At 38.4% G+C, this 17909-nt stretch overlaps 1 protein-coding gene across 1 annotated transcript; it reads right to left on the reverse strand.

The window, feature by feature from the left end:
* Positions 1-7471: 7471 nt before the first annotated feature.
* Positions 7472-16579, reverse strand: LOC139744233 (putative aldolase class 2 protein CC_1201). The gene is made up of 5 exons (XM_071654676.1): positions 16403-16579; positions 15642-15816; positions 14433-14566; positions 13189-13305; positions 7472-7630 (listed from the first exon to the last, which is right to left on the reverse strand). The coding sequence occupies exons 1-5, from the start codon at positions 16577-16579 to the stop codon at positions 7472-7474; spliced, it is 762 nt and encodes a 253-aa protein (XP_071510777.1).
* Positions 16580-17909: the final 1330 nt, after the last annotated feature.

A 17909-nucleotide genomic window follows, 5' to 3' on the forward strand; every position in this document is an offset into this window, starting at 1 on the left:
GCGATTTACTGTATCCTTTATTGTAAAAGAATTCAAATATGAGTTTCTGTTATATTGTAATGATATCTCTAAAAAAAAGAAGTATTCGAGAAATCGATGATAAAATCCGTTATATACAGAATTTTCATTTGATGTAAATTGAACTATGACTACAATTGTCTTATGCTTGTATTGACTTATGCATGATTCTGAATAATTGATTTGAATAAAGTCCCTCAAATTGAGGGGAAAAAAATAGTCACACTTATTCATGGTGTCTATTAAGTCACCAGTCACCCACGGACATAACTTTGACCTAAGGCGCTTCCTCTTCAGGGGAGCGTGTTCATTGACAGCTGTCATACACAATTTATACCACCTTTTTATAGCGTTATTCGGATCGGTATCATCTACAATATCTAAAAAAGGTAAGTTTCGTAACATATTGATAAAATTCTCATGTGAAAATTGTCTTTAACATCTATACTCAATTACATTATCATAATGTTTGGTCTCTACCTTCGTACTACCAAAAACAGTAAAAATCAAATAATGGTCACTTATGTGTGTCTCAAAGACCCCAGTCACCTGGTGTTTTTCGGGGTTGGATGAGTACACGTGATCGATCAATGACTTAGAGTTGGGCGTTACGCGAGTTGGTACATCAATAAGCTGGTGTAGGAGATTAGTATTCATGACTGACAGAAGACTGCGAGACTGTGAGTTGTGATTAACGGGAAGAAGATCACAGTTTAGATCACCAACTATTATGATTTCTCCTTCGTTTTCGCTTATACAGTGAAGCATGTTTGATAATGTTACAAAAAAATCATTGGATGAGTTAGGAGGTCGGTAGATTACACATACAAACACTGGATTTATTCGTGTTAATTTAACTTTAGTCCAGATGAACTCCAAATCATTTCCACAAATATCTATTTCACAGAAATTTACGCTTTTTCTTACATAAAGCGCGACTCCTCCCCCATGTCTTGATCGTTCTTTACGTATTACAGTAAAATTGTCTATAAATAAATCCGTATCTGAAATTGTTGCATCACAATGAGTTTCACTAATAGCTACAATATCAAAAGGATCAATATGTAACAACAGACTCAACTCATCTATTTTGTTCGGAAGAGAGTTTATGTTAACATGACATATTTTTAACCCAGTGTAACAAACGTTGGGAATTATACTATCTATGAGTTCGTGATAGCTGTTTTTGTTCTCCACAAATTCTCTTTCATTACGTTGTATCACTTCTACGTTATCTTCATTCGCGACACAATTCAGTGATTCTGCTGAGCTAACAGTGTTTTCGCGGTCTGCAGGCAGTCCATCCCATCTCGCGGAAAAACCCTGCCCTTCGGAGTCTTCTTCCTGCGATGCCAGTCTTGCCGTCTGCGAAAAGGTGATGCATCGTCACTGATTGTCGATCTGATGTGCTGGACAAGGTTCTGCGCGAAGACTTTTACCCCGTGTGCGTTTAGATGTACGCCATCTACGGCGATTTGGGTATTGGTATCTATGCAGTCGTTGTCAATGATGTTCCATGCTCGCTGATTGGCCAGAAGTTTTAGGTCAGCACTTACGCGATGCCTCGTCTTCCAGGAAATTGTCTGCGGGGCCTGTCTACGATGAATTATGGTCGAGATTGTGATTGTCTTGAGCTCTGCAAAAGACTTTTGCATGTAGTCGCAGAGTGATGCCAATTTGGCGACGATTTCGTTCGGCTCGTCATCGGCCAAGTTTGTTGGTGCCAAGATGGAAAATGATTTCCGATACGTTGTGTTTTCCAGCTAGATCTTTGGCTATGTCAAAGGCATCATCAATTCTAGCACCGGGAAAAGATTTGCACAATACCACTTTCCTTCGTGATAGCTTTTTCGGATCTATGTATTTGACCATAGAATCTCCAACTAGCAAGATATCTGCCTTGAAGTCGCTGCCTGGTTGACTAGATGCGTCATTGTAAACTGGATCATTCGCTTCTGTTTGGCATGCCTGGGTGGTATTGTTTGATGGATTGACAAACATTTTGATTTTGTCATCCGTCTGAGTCGCCAGGGTGTTGTTTGACGTAATAGAATTCACTGACTTGTTTTCCGTATCTGTCTGAGGTGCCTGAACACTCAAGCGGGGATCATCAATAGGATTCGATTCCGAAGTAGAACAAGAAGCCGTGAACACTTGTTTGTGTTTCCTCCTGTATTCATCCAGCTGTGAACAGAGTGACCCGTTTACGTCGTTCGTTGGAACATCGTTGGAATGGTGTGTGTGTTCCGCGACAGGTAATGATGGTGGTGACGTGTGAATATGGTCATCGTCACGCTCCAATTGCTCCTCATTGTGACCCGCGCAGTTGACATCACCGTGTTTAGAGCTATCGGGGGTATTTGTCCCATTGTCCAATTCTGGACGTCGAGCGGATTCCAGACGATCAAGTCGGGTTTGAATGGACCTAATCATGTATATGAAGTATATGAAGAGAATGCATCATTATAACCATGTACACTAATATTGCTGTAGTTATGGTATGTAGATTTCACCAAAGTTGGATTCTCATTATTCATGGGTTGAATATGTGTCAGCACGTTACAGGAAAAAGTTATTATCATTCATTATTGCGTCTAAGTCACTTTCTGAGTTAATGACCCGTTTTATTGCCTCCTCCAGTAGCAGGAAGCAGAGCAATTATTCTTCCACCCGATGTCCAGGATGAAAGAACTTTACGGCACGCTTTTGTTGTTTGTATATAGTAGCGCTGCGTTCTGCTTTGTGAGGTCCTCGTCAATTTCCATGTTGGATCGCTTGGAGATGACAAGTTTCCTCATTCGGTATGACACAAACTTCACAATGATCGGACGGGGTTCTTCTTTGGTGTTCCGAGTATTTCGATTTTGAATATTGTTCTTGTGGGTTGGCGTTCCTTTGCAGGCTCTTTACAACTTCTTGCTCACGTTCCAGTGTCCACTGCTTTCGTGAGTTTAGCGATCTCGGATGATTGGTTTTCAATTTGTTTCTCCAGATCCATTATCCTTGCTTCATTCTTTTCAATCCGCTCGGTGACGATGGACATCTCGGCCTTCACTGATTCACGGACAGCTTTACGGATTAGTTGAAAGAAGGAATCGCTTTTCAACAAAAGACTGCAATGCCTAGTCAATCCGGTCTCGGACTCTATATTTTGGGTCATGCAACCATAATGGCGGCCGAAGTGGCAATATTATGAAGTGCATGGAAAATCAGTCAGCAGGGACCTGATATGTTATATCACGGCGGAAAGTAATACATGTACATGTATATCAATAAGAATCAACGATGATGTAAATGTTCGATCACGTGGAGATAGCTCAGGGTCAAATCTGTTCTAAAATGTTATATATTATTTTAATATAAAGATTTATCCAAAATTGGCGTTAATTGCACATTCTCATAAGATAAGGTTCCTGATCTTTTAAGTTCCAAAATGTTGACTTAGATGCATCCTCAAACTGATGTTGTATATACTGCGAATTATTGCTTCATAACTTATTCACTAGAAAACACTGTGACGAAACACATCGAGTCAAAACAATAACTGCTGAACAGACATTAAGCATTTATAGCAGTTCAGTGGTAGGTCATATAGGTACTACAGTTTACTTACGGCAATGTACGGCACGTTGATGCAATAGCGATATAATATGATGTACGTGAGTCCGAATATGAACTGATCAGTATTCCACAGAAACATTAGTCAAACTACCTGAGATCAGGGCCCTGTTTCATAAAGCTGTTCGTAAAGTTACGAACAACTTACGAGCGACTGGTGATCAGTTCTGATGTGCTATACTTATCAGAATTTCCATAATTCAGCACAAGAACTGATTACCAGTCGCTCGTAAGTCGTTCGTAACTTTACGAACAGCTTTATGAAACACCCTCCCAGAGCACACAATCCAGGCAATGTTGACACAAATAGCTCACGGTGGTATTTCAGGTCAAGGAAACATGTTTTCTGCGGTAAAAATCAGTAAAAATCAGAAAATAATCTCTAGTAACCGGGAGCTCAGAAACGTACGTTCCGCACTCCCCTGAGTGCACTATAGGTGTTTTGAAATAAATGTTTCAAATAAATGTTATACGCTGTATGGAAGAAGGTGTTCTTTGTTAAATCGTGTCATTTAATGTTTGAATTATGTTATACACGTACATTTATGCAAAGTACCATGCACATTACTAAATAAGTACACATGATGTAGACAAATGCTATGTTTTGACACTTTTTATCGCAGATCTTGATATGGAATGATGCAAAGGAAACTTGATTGACCCTTCCCCCCCCCCCCAAAAAAAAAAAAAAGACAAGCAAGCTCTACTAATCTGAACATATATAATTGAAAATATATGCATGCATTCTATTGTCCGCATCATGTCGATATGCATTTCTTTGTTTTTGATTTCTTATGTATTTCTTTTGTTTAATCTTATGCATCTCATTGTTTATGATTTAGAAGAGTATTCACAAACGACAGTAAATGCTGTAAAAGAATCCAATGAAAATAAAGTTTATAAACAGTATAGGCCTATCTATAATACATTCAAGTTGCCATTGACTTTACACGAAAACGAATGCAAAATATCGAAACTCTGAAATCGGACATGCGGGCATGCAATCTGGCATCAAAACTTGCCCAAAACTGTTTTAAAAAAAAAGTCATAAAACAACAGCGCGAAATCGTTAGGCGTTACAAGTAATGTCGCAGCATATTTCAACGGGGATCGTTAAGGCATCCAGTCTTTTTAGAGTTAAAGGGAACCCGAACCCAAAGAGCAAAGTGGATTGAGTGAAAGTAGCAACATTAGTAGAACACATCAGTGAAAGTTTGAGGAAAATCGGACAATCGACGCAAAAGTTATGAATTTCTAAAATTGTGGTGTAATGAAAGAGCACCTGACTAACCGCTTTCAGAAAGTAGAAGGAATAATTGCTACCCTAACATGTCTGTATCAAGTTGATGGAATGTGTAATTTTCATGAAAATGAATCTTTGTGGAATTCCCTTTATATTTTCTTTATATTGTTTTCCACACATACGTCATAACCTCTAGTAGTCTGCTCATCCAGCGGTTCCAACACCAAAACTCTAGAAATTCATAACTTTTTCATTGATTGACCGATTTTCCTCATATTATCACTGACGTGTTCTACTAATGTTGCTGCTTTCACTCAAGCCACATTGCTCTTTGGGTTTGGGTTCCCTTTAAAAAAAGTGACATGGGTGTGTTAAAACGTATAGACGTACGTCATACGTCAAGATAATAAAAAATTTTCTTGTGTGAAATACGACTAACACAAACGACACAAACATATATAAATAAAGTGACAACACGTATCAACAGTGAGAAGGCAAACCGTTTTTTACAACACCCAACGGTAGCCCAAACTTGTTTGCCGCCATGTACATTTAACAAAAAAAAAAAAGGTATAACGCGTTTTAAATTATTTATGTTTACGTTCATCAATCCTGAAACTTTGTGTTACTGCCTTTATTTTCATTCACTGCGATGGGTCGTTGTACATACAATATACAATGTATCAGCTTCTTGTACATAGACTTTCACTGGAAGTGCGGGCCATTCTTCCTTGGAGATCATCTACAGTTCAGTCACATTTAGGGGCTTCATTTCCGATTTTCATAAGAAATGTGCTATGTATCATACAAAAATGAATTCAAGATATGTACATGATTATGCATCTTTCTTCAGCCGTACAGTAATCCTGCGTTTTTACAATGATTTTACATCTAAATTATATCTGATAACAATATGTAGGTTGCCTCTTTCATGCTTTGTAGGTCAGTATACACTGATATACCCCGGTATTATATCGGGATGTTGACAATAAACCAGACATTGGAATTTAACAAAATTACAAACCAAACCTCTGAATTATGTCTACTTTCGGATAAGGTGTATTTGTGGTAGGAATTAATGGTTGAGTAAAATTACCTGCTAACATGGACATATAAAAGCGGTTGGGTTGTGGGACGCCTCCCATCAAATCAGTTAACGGTAATGTACAACTCACGCAATGTAGACAAAAGTGTACAAGTGCTTTGATGTTCGTGTAGGGTCATCATTTCTGTTATTCTTTACACAACATACACGTTGGGCTACAATCGGACATATATCAAACAATTAGCAAAGTCATATTGCATAAATTTGTTTTCAATTGACAGCGAAATGATCATTGTCAATCATAGGGCTTAAGGCACAAACATTACAGTGATCACATAAAGGCTCACTAATAATGGTGCTTAACGTTCATGTCTGTACAATCAGACAACAGTAATTAGTAGTACATGTACATGTGGAGTCTTATCTAATGTTATATACGGTGGCACTGTATCTTAACTACGACGTTTCGGTCAGGGTCGATCATTATACAAAATAAAAGGTTGTATAATGCATAAGTCTAGACACTGCTGCTGCCCGGTGGTCCAAGACCACCAGATATAAGACGTCAGGCTCTATACTACAGGTGATGTGTACTTCTAAAGAAATGATATCTTTTGGTGGCCCGATGGGACAACCAAAACTTTATGTGTACATTTTTTTAATGGTTTTGTCATCCAGATGACATGGATGAGGGGAGAATAACTCACGGCTCACTGCTTGATAAATGCAGGTATTTCATCTCGCCGCCGCGACCAGGATTGCCAGATCGCCGCTATTGTATTCTACGACCAACTTTTGGCCAACTCTTTTTTTTTTTCTCAATGTAAATTTTCATGGCCAAATTCTATCTATCCAAATATAGAAGATAATTATACCCATATGTTTGATATAATTATTTCATGTGTATGTGGTGTCACGGAAATCATATGCCTCAATTCAATATTGAATATACATTGGATAATTGTATAAATCGTTTGGTCAGCTTTGAACTTATTCACATTACATTGCTGTATTTAGGCTCTCTTCACACCTAATTATCACATAAATATCATGATGTATGATTTATTTCAATGTGTTTCTTCTTACTTCTTGCAGTACGTGGTTTATGATGCAATTTACTAATTACCATTTTTTTACATTATTATCATGGTTTATTCTGATATTCTAATGCTTTACTAAATGATTTTCTCTTTTTTTTTGGGGGGGGGGGCACCAAAAATTGGAAGTTTTTAACTTTAGTAGGACGAAATACTGATTAGGCCACCAATAAGAGATGTTAGTGTTAAGCCTTGATATACAGTATGTTTGACGTGCTGGTATGCAAATAATCTTTTGTGTCACAATTTGCTGAATAAAATAGTACAAAATAGCATTTAAATACGTATAATTATAGACTCGATGATTTAGAAAGTACGTGTATAAAATCATTCCCTTTCTTCCTTGCCCAAGTTGCAGCACCATTTGGTGCATCGTCACCATATGTTCTCTTTGTGTAGTACTCATGCACTTTGCTCAACTATTATGAGAATAAAGACAAAAAAGAGAAATTAGTCCATAAAGCATGGTTTGGAATCTTTCAGCATCCTCTTGAGAGAATCGTAAAACATTTTCTGGTAGTCACCATATCTAGGATCAGGTGTGGCAACCTCCTTGACAACCTTCTCTGGTGCCATTCGCATTTTCAAACTTGTGGACTGGACCAAGATCTGTTGGGGGAAAAAAAGTAGCAGAAAGTACACCGATGATAAACATTGGTCTGGGTGATTTCTCACTACATGAAGAGCACGCAGAACCATTATCTCAGTTTCAATACAAAACAAGAGCTAAGAAAGGTCTTACGTTGGTAAACTGTACTTCGTTACATATGATAAGGGGTTTGATTTCATGATGCCTTTTAAAGTGAAAACATAGTTCTGGTAAGGGTTTGAGAACCGGTCTTGCACCATTTCATATTTGCTTGCAATACATCGAAAGAGTCTACCAAGAAACTTACCCAGCTGACACGATTTTCCTGGATGATGAATTGTTTTGTAGTATTTTAAGGTCAAAAGTGTAGAATAATAAAAGTCGGTAAACCGACTTTTATTCCATAGAGGATCTAGGCTAATTCGCGGACTCGGGGACAACCCGGCCATATTGCACACGATTTACACGCAGTTCATTGACAATGTTTATTGTTGTGGTTGTTTTTTCTTTTTCTTTTTTTTTCCGTGATCGCCATATTCTATATCAATAACAAAGACGCTTAACTACTATAGTCCAGTCAAAATAGGGTTTCACCCACCACTAATTGCAACAGTACGAATTCCACTGCAGTGCAACTTGTTATGGGCTCCTAAACACCATACTAAAAGTCCCAAGAAATCCAATGGGAGAAAGTGGCTAAATTTGCATAATATGTAAATTAGCTCCCATAATGATAAAAATACAGTGCTTCCATGAAAACTATGCTTCTAGGTTTCAGATTGAAACACCCAAAGTGTTGAAACTTATGTTTTCAATGTCAGTTAGTGCGATGCAAACATTTCCATGTACATATTCTGGGCCTCATTTGCATAATATGCAAATAAGCTCCAATAATGATAAAAATACAGTGTTTCAATGAAAACTATGCTTCTTGGTTTCAGATTGGAACACCCAAAGTGTTGAAACCTAGCAATGTAAGTTAGTGCGATGCAAACATTTCCATGTACATATTCTGGGCCTCATTTGCATAATATGCAAATTAGCTCCAATAATAATAAAAATACAGTGTTTCCATGAAAACTATGCTTCTAGGTTTCAGATTGGAACACCGAAAGTGTTGAAACCTATGTTTGCAATGTCAGTTAGTGCGATGCAAACATTTCCATGTACATAATCTGGGCCTCATTTGCATAATATGCAAAGGGTACCGAGCCAACGGAATATTCAAATGCATCCTGTGCCCGATATGAGCATATCAAGAGTGTTCAAATGTGATATTTCAGTTTCTCTTCACCAAAAACAAACTTTTCAGCATTAGAAACCTAGCATGAATAATTTTAAGCGAATAATAGTTTGTTATCAGACAGATAATGATAGCTTATCCATTAATTACGTAGAATCAAAGTACGAATTTAAACAACTGTCAACATCTATAACGTCCAATTTTGTAATTAATGAACTCTATTTGGAGAGTTGCTTATTCGAATCTGGATGATTTAGCTCTTGCACCCTTGAAGGTTTTGAGATATTGAAGATAGCACAGTCAAAGGAAACTCTGTGGGTTACCCCTATCGATCATATCCCCACGGCCATTTGCAAAACATGCATCAACCAACGCAATTTCCGTTGTTTTAAGCGTACAAGATTTTTTTTTAAGTCGTTTGGCCGTCTAGCAAAGACTCTTTTATTTCCATGAAAGTATATCTTTAAAAAGTGGTGCACATGAGTCAAAGCTACTCGGAGGGAGGTACCCGAATTTATCCCTATACCCTCACGGCCCAGTACAAAACACAGTATACACACGTGAATATAGCTGTTTGAAGCGAAAAAAACAACAACCCTCTATAACGTCCTTTTCGTTTCATTTCCATTAAATTTCAGTGGAAGTTATAGAAGAATTATTGTTCTACAATATCTATAAGATGAAAGGGTGAAATCCTAAAGGCAATGAAAAACATGCAGTATAAACAACAGCGAAAAAAAATTTCCATGGGTACATGCCTCTGAAAAGTTCTTCCGCCTGTCTAGCACATACTCTTTTATTTTCGTAAAATGCAATTCAGGTAATACAGGAGACGTTGCTTTACAATATCTATATTGTCAAAAAGTTGGACATTCAAACGCAAGCCCTTCGGAAGTGCCCAAATTACCCCTACCCTGACCTTCGTGGTCCCAAAACAGGTTAACAAAACATGCATTATATGCCAAAGCAAATTCAGTTGTACATGCACGTAGAAAGTCGTTTTGCCGGGTTGTAAATAAAAACACTTTACTTTTCATGATTTTTAAATGGTAGAGACACTGCTTTACAACATTCATATAGTCAAAGGGGTGCACACTCAAAGGCCACCGAGTGGGATGTGTTCAAATCATCCAACCCCCAGGGCAATATAAGAAACATGCACTATCATTTAGCACGAATATGTTCCAATTTTCCAACGGTTGTACAGCAAGTGCCCTATTGTTTTCAAGAAATGCAATATAATTAAAAGAAGAAAAAATTGCTCTACATTAACTTTATTGTCAAAAGGGTGAACATTTAAAAGTAATCCCTTGGGAAGTGTCCAAAATTACACCTCCGCTCAAGCCCCGTAATTACAACACACGGATACTATGAACGCAAATACTGACGTTCTTTGGTGCATGGTCTTAGAAGTAGTTCCGGCAATACAGCTACACACTTTTATATCAATGAATGTCGTGGAAGATAGAAGAAGCATTGCTTCACAATATCTATTCAGTGAGAGGATGCACATTAAATGCCAATCCTGTGGGATGTGCCCCAAAGTACCCCACCCTCATGGCAATATAGAAAACATTGAATATCATTAACGCGAATATACTATATGTTCCAAACGTACATGTTTCAAACTTCGATCATGCCATGCAGCAGGGGCACTTTCGTTTTCAAAAATACATTGTAGTTAATAGAGGAGACATCCCTTAACAATATCCATATTGTCAAAAGGGTGAACATTAAAGGACAATCCCTTGGAAATGGTCCAAAATTACACCTACGCTCACGCCCCCTTAAGACAAACACAGATATTAGCAACGCAAACACCGTTGTTCTAGCGTGGATGGTTTTAAAAGTAGTTCCGGCAATACAGCAAATACACTATTTATCAATGAAAAGTCATGGAAATGATAGAAGAGGCTTAACTTTACAAGATCTATACAGTGAAGAGGATGCACATTAAATGACAACCCTGTGGGATGTGCCAAAAATATTCAACCCTCACGGCAACGTAGAAAACATATAATATCATACAACGTGAATATATATATGTTCCAAACGTACATGTTTTCAAAATTCCATCGTGCTGGATAGCAAAGGCACTTTTGTTTCCAAGAAATGCAAGTAATTAATAGAGGATACATTGCTCTACAATAACTGTATTGTCAAAAGGGTGAACATTCAAAACTAATCCCTTGGGAAGTGTCCAAATTCACATCTACGCTCACGCCCCCTTATTACCAAACACAGATATTAGCAACGCAAATACCGTTGTTCTAGCGTGAATGGTTGTAAAAGTAGTCCCGGCAATACAGCAAATACAATTTTCATCGATGACAAGTTATAAAAATTATAGAAGAAACTTAACTTTACAAGATCTATACACTGAAGACGGTGCGCATCAAACGGCAACCCTGCATGTGGGATGTGCCAAAAATACTCCACCCTCACGGCAATATAGAAAACATATATCATATAACGCGAATATATATATGTTCCAAACGTACATGTTTTCGAAATTCCATCGTGCCGTATAGCAAAGGCACTTTTGTTTCCAAAAGAATGCAACTAATTAATAGAGGAAACATTGCTCTACAATAACTGCATTGTCAAATAGGTGGACATGCAAAGGTAATCCCTGGGGAGGTGTCTAAATTTACACCTATCACGCTCACGTCCTTTATGACAAAATACGGATATTAGCAACGCAAATGCAGTTGTTCTAGCGTGAATGGTTTTAAAAGTAGGTCCAGCAATACAGCAAATACACTCTTATATAAATGAAAAGTCATGAAAATGATAGCAGAAGATTTGCTTTACAAGATCTACACGATAAAGAGGGTGCTTATTGACGTGGCGTGTGCCCCCGAAATGCCCTTTATCCTCTTGGCAATATAGAAAACATAAAATATCATATAACGCGAATATATCTGTTCCAAACGTACATACTGTCAAAATTCGATCGTGCCTTATAGCAAGGGTATTTTTGTTTTCAAGAAATGCAATGTAATCAATACAGGAGACATTGCTTTACAATACTTATATAGTAAAAAGTGGTGCACATTTAAAGCGGCCCCTTGGGAGGCGCCCAAAGTTACCCCCTCAACCCCGCGTCCCCATATGCAAAACGTGCATTATGCCAACGTGAGTACTGTTTTTATGAATGTACTCTTACAGCTACCGCTAATTTGCATTTTATGTAAATTATTTTTGTCCGACCAATTCGAAAAGGCATCTATCGTGTTCATTGACCTACAAAATATAAGTTTATACATTTAAATCTTTAAGATTGGATAACGGGAAGCTGAGATCTGTCAATTTCCTCTCATTTCAGGTGCTAATTTGCATATTATGCAAATTTTACTGTTTTGCCCCGCTGGATTTTTTGGGACTTTTAGTATGGTGTTCAGGAACCTCAACGACTTGCACTGCAGTGAAATTCCTACTGTTGCAATTAGTGGTGGGTTACCCCTAAAAATCGCTAGATTGACTGGACTACTATCTTTGATCAATAATATGCGAGCCAAGCGGTTCTTTGATGTGCGCCTTGTATCAACTCGGCCCCTAACCATGCTAACTGCGACCAGCCAGAACGCGAGGCGCTCCCATTAGTACATCGTATAACACTGTGCAATCCAGAGGGACAACTCGGCCCCGCCGTCAAAGCGAGGCCGAGTTGTCCTCGAGTCCGAGTTAGCCTGACCCCGATCGGGTAAGTTCTGAGATTGCGACTCCGGTGAACCTTTCGAATTCCACAAAGATTCATTTTCATGAAAATTACACATTACATCAACTTGATACTGACAAACATGTAGTATGTTAAGGGTGGTAATTATTCCCCCTGCTTTCTGAAAGCGGTTAGTGAAGTGCTCTTTCATTACGCTATAAAAGTGAAAGCATTTTTTTTTCTTTATATCGTTGTCCACGCATGAGGTCATAAACTCAAGTAGTCTCCTTATCCAGTGGTTCCAACACCAAAACTTTAAAAATTCATAACTTTTGCATCGATGGTCCGATTTTCCTCAAACTTTCATTGATGTGTTCTATTAATGTTGCTGCTTTCACTCAATCCACATTTCTCTTTGGGTTTTGGTTTCCTTTGAGGCAACAGAGCTGAGAGGTATTGATTCTCTACATTCACAGAGTACTTTCTGTTATATCACAGCACTCCCTAACATAACCTACACACCAGACACACACACACACACACACACACACACACACACACACACACACACACACACACACACATACGATGAACAATAGCAACTCAGATCAAGTCGAATAACTTAAATTTACACCACAATACTGAAGAACAAGTCAAACGCATGTTTTCCAAACCTGATTCTTAGCTGCACATTCCAGCCCATGTAGGTCAGAAAAGGCATCGCAAGCTCGCTTCCCAACGACCAACACCCCATGGTTGCCCATGAGTAAGACTGCTTTATCGCCCAGTATCTAAATTGTCATTAGAATAATAGATTCCACGCATTAGAATATTGTTTTATTCAAAGGGATGGTTATATAGTTTTTGTTGAGATGTGTAAGGCGAATTCAGATTTCAACTTTTTGAGAGATGATTAGAAACTAATTATGAAATACAGTACAATTCTAGATACATTACGTTTATTTGACGAAAATTGGTTTTGAAATAGTTGAGATATACAAAAGAAAGATAAAAAATTATCTTCATAAAAGGTGGGTCCCACCTTTTATTGGGACCTCTTTGTTTCTGGAAGCCTCAGCCTTTCAAAACCTATTTTCATCAAGTAAACTGTAAAAATATCTTAGAATTGCTTTCTCTTAAATATAAGTGGTTTCTATAACTGTAATTCAAATGATATTCAAAAAGTAAGTAAATCTGAATCCCCCATCTCAATCAAAACTTTATTATCCATTTAAATTGCAAAAAGACATAATGATCTCCGAAAACATTCATTATTCTTTTGCCAGGTAGTTTGTGTACGTAAAATCACGGCGACTGTAATAGTGCGCAACACATTCAGAAATTAAGTATTCGAAAACATGTTTCATTTCATTCATTTGTTTCCACATCCTAATAAAACGCACAGAACAGTGGAAACAATACAGGAAAATTTTTCAACTTAAACAATTTCACGATGTTGTTTATACACATATACACACATTACAAGGCCTATAGGCTTGACGACCACTGTAAAAGTTATAAAGGAAACAGTCAGAAGTGGGAAAGATCAAAGGACGCGACAGCTCTGTCCAATTTAAGACGCAGGCAATACCCAAAAGGGAAAATAAACACGGTTTTAAGGGTGATGCTTTGATTGGTTCGGTCAGTGGTCAGTGCTCCCTCCCTTCGAAGGAAAGAATGTCTCGATTAAACGTCCAAAAGTCATGGGTGTTCTTGTTTGTACTTTTTTTAAAATTAATTTTCACATAAAAATATTCTATTTACGCATATCGTAGATCATTGATTATGTATCATTTCGACCGGAGCAACTTCTAGGAATGCAAACTCTAAAGGAAGTAAAGTTGTTTGGTGTCAAAAATTGAGGCAAAACATGTATACTGTACATTTTGATAGACTGTGAGAAAAAATAAGATACAACCTTGGCCAGCCGTTCACCTTCATCTTCCTCCAAGGCTATTCCTGTGTAGTCCCAGTCATAAGCTACTCTGTTGTAAAATAACATCGCTGTCTGATGTAGAGCAAACTTGATAGGTTCGGGGTCGTCAAGGCAGGCTGTTCATTATGTTTTGATTGAATTAAAGAGAAAAACATTTCATAGGGAAGATCTGTCTCAACCATATCGGATAAAATACAGCAGGCACGAAGTTGGACCCATTTGTTAACGCTTTATAGGGTTAGAATTTGTTATATCTCTATGGCTTTATGGGCCTAATACACTCGTTCATTGCTGTACTATCTACACGTCATCGGTATGTGCGTCTAACACCATACCAGCTAATTGCAAATTATAGTTAACAGATGCACAACACTCAGCGTTAAACTGGGAGGCAAGAATCCCTGTCATTGAAAATTAAAGAGATTACATCAAAGACAAGGTAACATAACTATATTTCAAATTTTATATGAGCTTCATACAAAATGCAAGCCAATATCTCAAGATTGATGAGATGACAAACAAAAATTGCACGCCAGACAATAAGGTATCTTTATGATAATATTCCCTAATAATACGGCGATGTTATTGTGACAAAATCAGATCATACAAGAGCAAGTCAGCCGTTTTTCCAGCAAACCACAGGCACATTAGTTTGTAGGTGGTATCTGGGGAAGGTTTATCTGCACTAAACTTGTTGGCATCCATTTGGCACGATATATTCGATGTGCACATGTAGCCAACACATAGCGTGGGGCCAAGGTGTCTGATAACTCCATGGTGGAGCTGTGCAAGTGTTGCGTTGATATTATGCGTGTTGCATGTTAGCGCACTGTAGTGTAATGTCTCTTCAAGGCGTCCTGCCTTGTGGGATGAGAGAGAGAGAGAGGGGGGGGAGGGCGGGGAGGGAGCACGCATTTGTTGCATCTCTTCAAGGCGCCTAGTCTGGGCTCCGTCCCCTTTTCCTTGGTGCGATAAACCAAGAGAGGGCGCAATTTTTCTGATAGCGATAATCGAGAGACTGCGTGCCCAATGCACAGAATTCGTTCTGTGGCCCAATGGGGCGCGCAGTCTCTCGATTATCGCAATAAGAAAATTTGCGCCCTCTCTTGGTCGCACCAAGGAAAAGGGGACGGAGCCCAGACCAGTATATGAACGGAATGATGATTTAGATTCAAAGTCGGAAAGCCTCACCTAAGGCAGTGGTGTATGGTTGATGTGTGTGCATTACACTCGTGATACCATCCACAGGATAACGTGCCTTGTGGATGGCTCGGTGAATGGCCGACGCCGTGGCAGCAATTTCCCCGTCGCCTTCCAATACTTCGCCTGTATCAAAATCGACGCCGATCAGCCGACTAGCTGTCACCTAGAAATCAAGAATATTTCAATAACTGACACCAAGTATGGTGTTGTGACCAGGAGATTCTATAACAAAGAGAGAGGGAAGAAAAACTTTTGTTGAGATATTAGGCTACTATCCCTCTCATCTGGTTATGGATATCGATGGTAGAAGGGGAGTCTATTCAGTGGTTTGCTGAAGGTGGCTTGAAGAAAAGGACAACGCAGATCCTAAGTGAACAATAAACTATTCATTATTGTCATAAAAATGGCTAGTGGTGCAAAGACTGATAGGATATATCTTATCTTACCTAACATCAAAGACATCTCTTGGCTCTAACGGTCATTCTCCGTTTCCATATTCTTTTCATCCCGATTGCTTTGGTCAGACAAGGACAAAATAATTTGCATGTTACACTTTCTCTGTCACCAGCACTTCGTGTTTCCTGTCAGTAACCAAAAACTTGTGTCTGTTCTCCTTTAATCTTTTAAGATTTTTTTCTCTCGTTATCGTTCACAAGATACTCGTAATAGGAGCCAGAAATTGTCTATTAAAAGTAGAATGTGACGGATAATTTGTTTACACCATTACAAACATAAAGGATCACTGTCACCTCTGAGAAATGTAGACCGTAAGGACAAACGAGCATGACGTCACCATCGCCGTTCCGTGCGGGCGCCCTCTGAGTGATGTGATTGTAAATCCCATACCCAAGATCATAGAAATCACAAGCGCGGAAAGCAAGAGCGAGGTCCACTCGGGCAGCGTAATTCAGTTCTGCTCGCGACATGATGACACCTGGGTATTATGGCAGTGACACTGTAGATGTATGATGATCATTAGCTAGGTTATTTTAGGGAAACAAAACTGAATGTACAAAGTTCTCATCTACATGACCTTACGGAAATAGTGGATACAGACATTGACCAACAATTAGGCGATGAGAAGTATTTTTTTTTCTTTTTATATTCTTTTTTACATTCCCTAGATAATCACTGCCAGTCAGTACACGCATAATTATACTAACTTCCGTAGAGGTACCATGAACCATTAGCGAGAAATGGAGAAGAATATTAAATTTCAATATTTTGACTTGACCTTTGACTTCATGACCCGAAACTCTCTCTGGAAAATCATTATTTGGTAGTAGGCCTACATGTAGGCCTATGTACATAATATTGTTTACTATATTAGTACTTCAATGTTACATCTTTCGAATTCAGTAATTGACTAATGCGTGTTTTGCGTGTTTGGTAGCATTACAGTTATTTTTGCATGTCCAATATTCGGTAATCAATAATTGCTGTCGAAAACATCGAAGGGGACAGCGAATTCCTGCTGGCTAAGAGTGTTGTATTTCAGGAATGATGCAAATTTAAACAGAAGTGCTGTCTGAGTGTCAAGCAATTGTTTAACACTTGCGATAGCTCCCATGGATTCTTGGCAGCACAGAGCATGGGTACCAAGGAGAGATTATTGTTTCCTCTCCTAACACCACCTCCCTGATTTGAAAAACACGTATACAAGGGCGGAAGCGGGGAGGGGAGCAGGGGCCGGGGCATTTGTCCCTTCCCCCCCCCCCCCCCCAAAAAAAAGTGATAATAATAATGATAACATTTATTTGGGGGGGAACGAGTTTTTACCCCCCCCCCAAGTCCCTGTAATATTCATTCATTTCTTTATTCATTCATTTCTTTATTGGTCTATGTCAGACATAGAAATTTGGCTTCCACTGGCATTACATTGCAACAAAATGATCGTAACAGTACACATAGTTTACATCACAATTACATAATTACGTCTATGATAAGCACAATGAAAACAAACAACAACCTACAAATCTATTACACAATACAATATATCAATTCTTCAAATCACACTACTTCAACCCTTCTCAGCCCCCAATTTTAAATTTACAAAATAATAACATAACACTACAAACAAAACTTATATCAGAAAATTCAAAATAACACACACACTCACACACACATACACACCCAAATAACTAACATAAGTCTCAGTTAGCATAACAACCAGTAATATCAAACATAACCCAACTAAATAAACCCTCTAATATTCCATATTATAAGGTTAAATAAATACATCAAATCCCTTCATAC

This window comes from Diadema antillarum, unplaced genomic scaffold, assembly GCF_040938485.1.
Source record: "Diadema antillarum isolate AM-2024a unplaced genomic scaffold, OU_Dant_1.0 seq00001148_RagTag, whole genome shotgun sequence".
In the NCBI taxonomy this organism is placed as follows: domain Eukaryota; kingdom Metazoa; phylum Echinodermata; class Echinoidea; order Diadematoida; family Diadematidae; genus Diadema; species Diadema antillarum.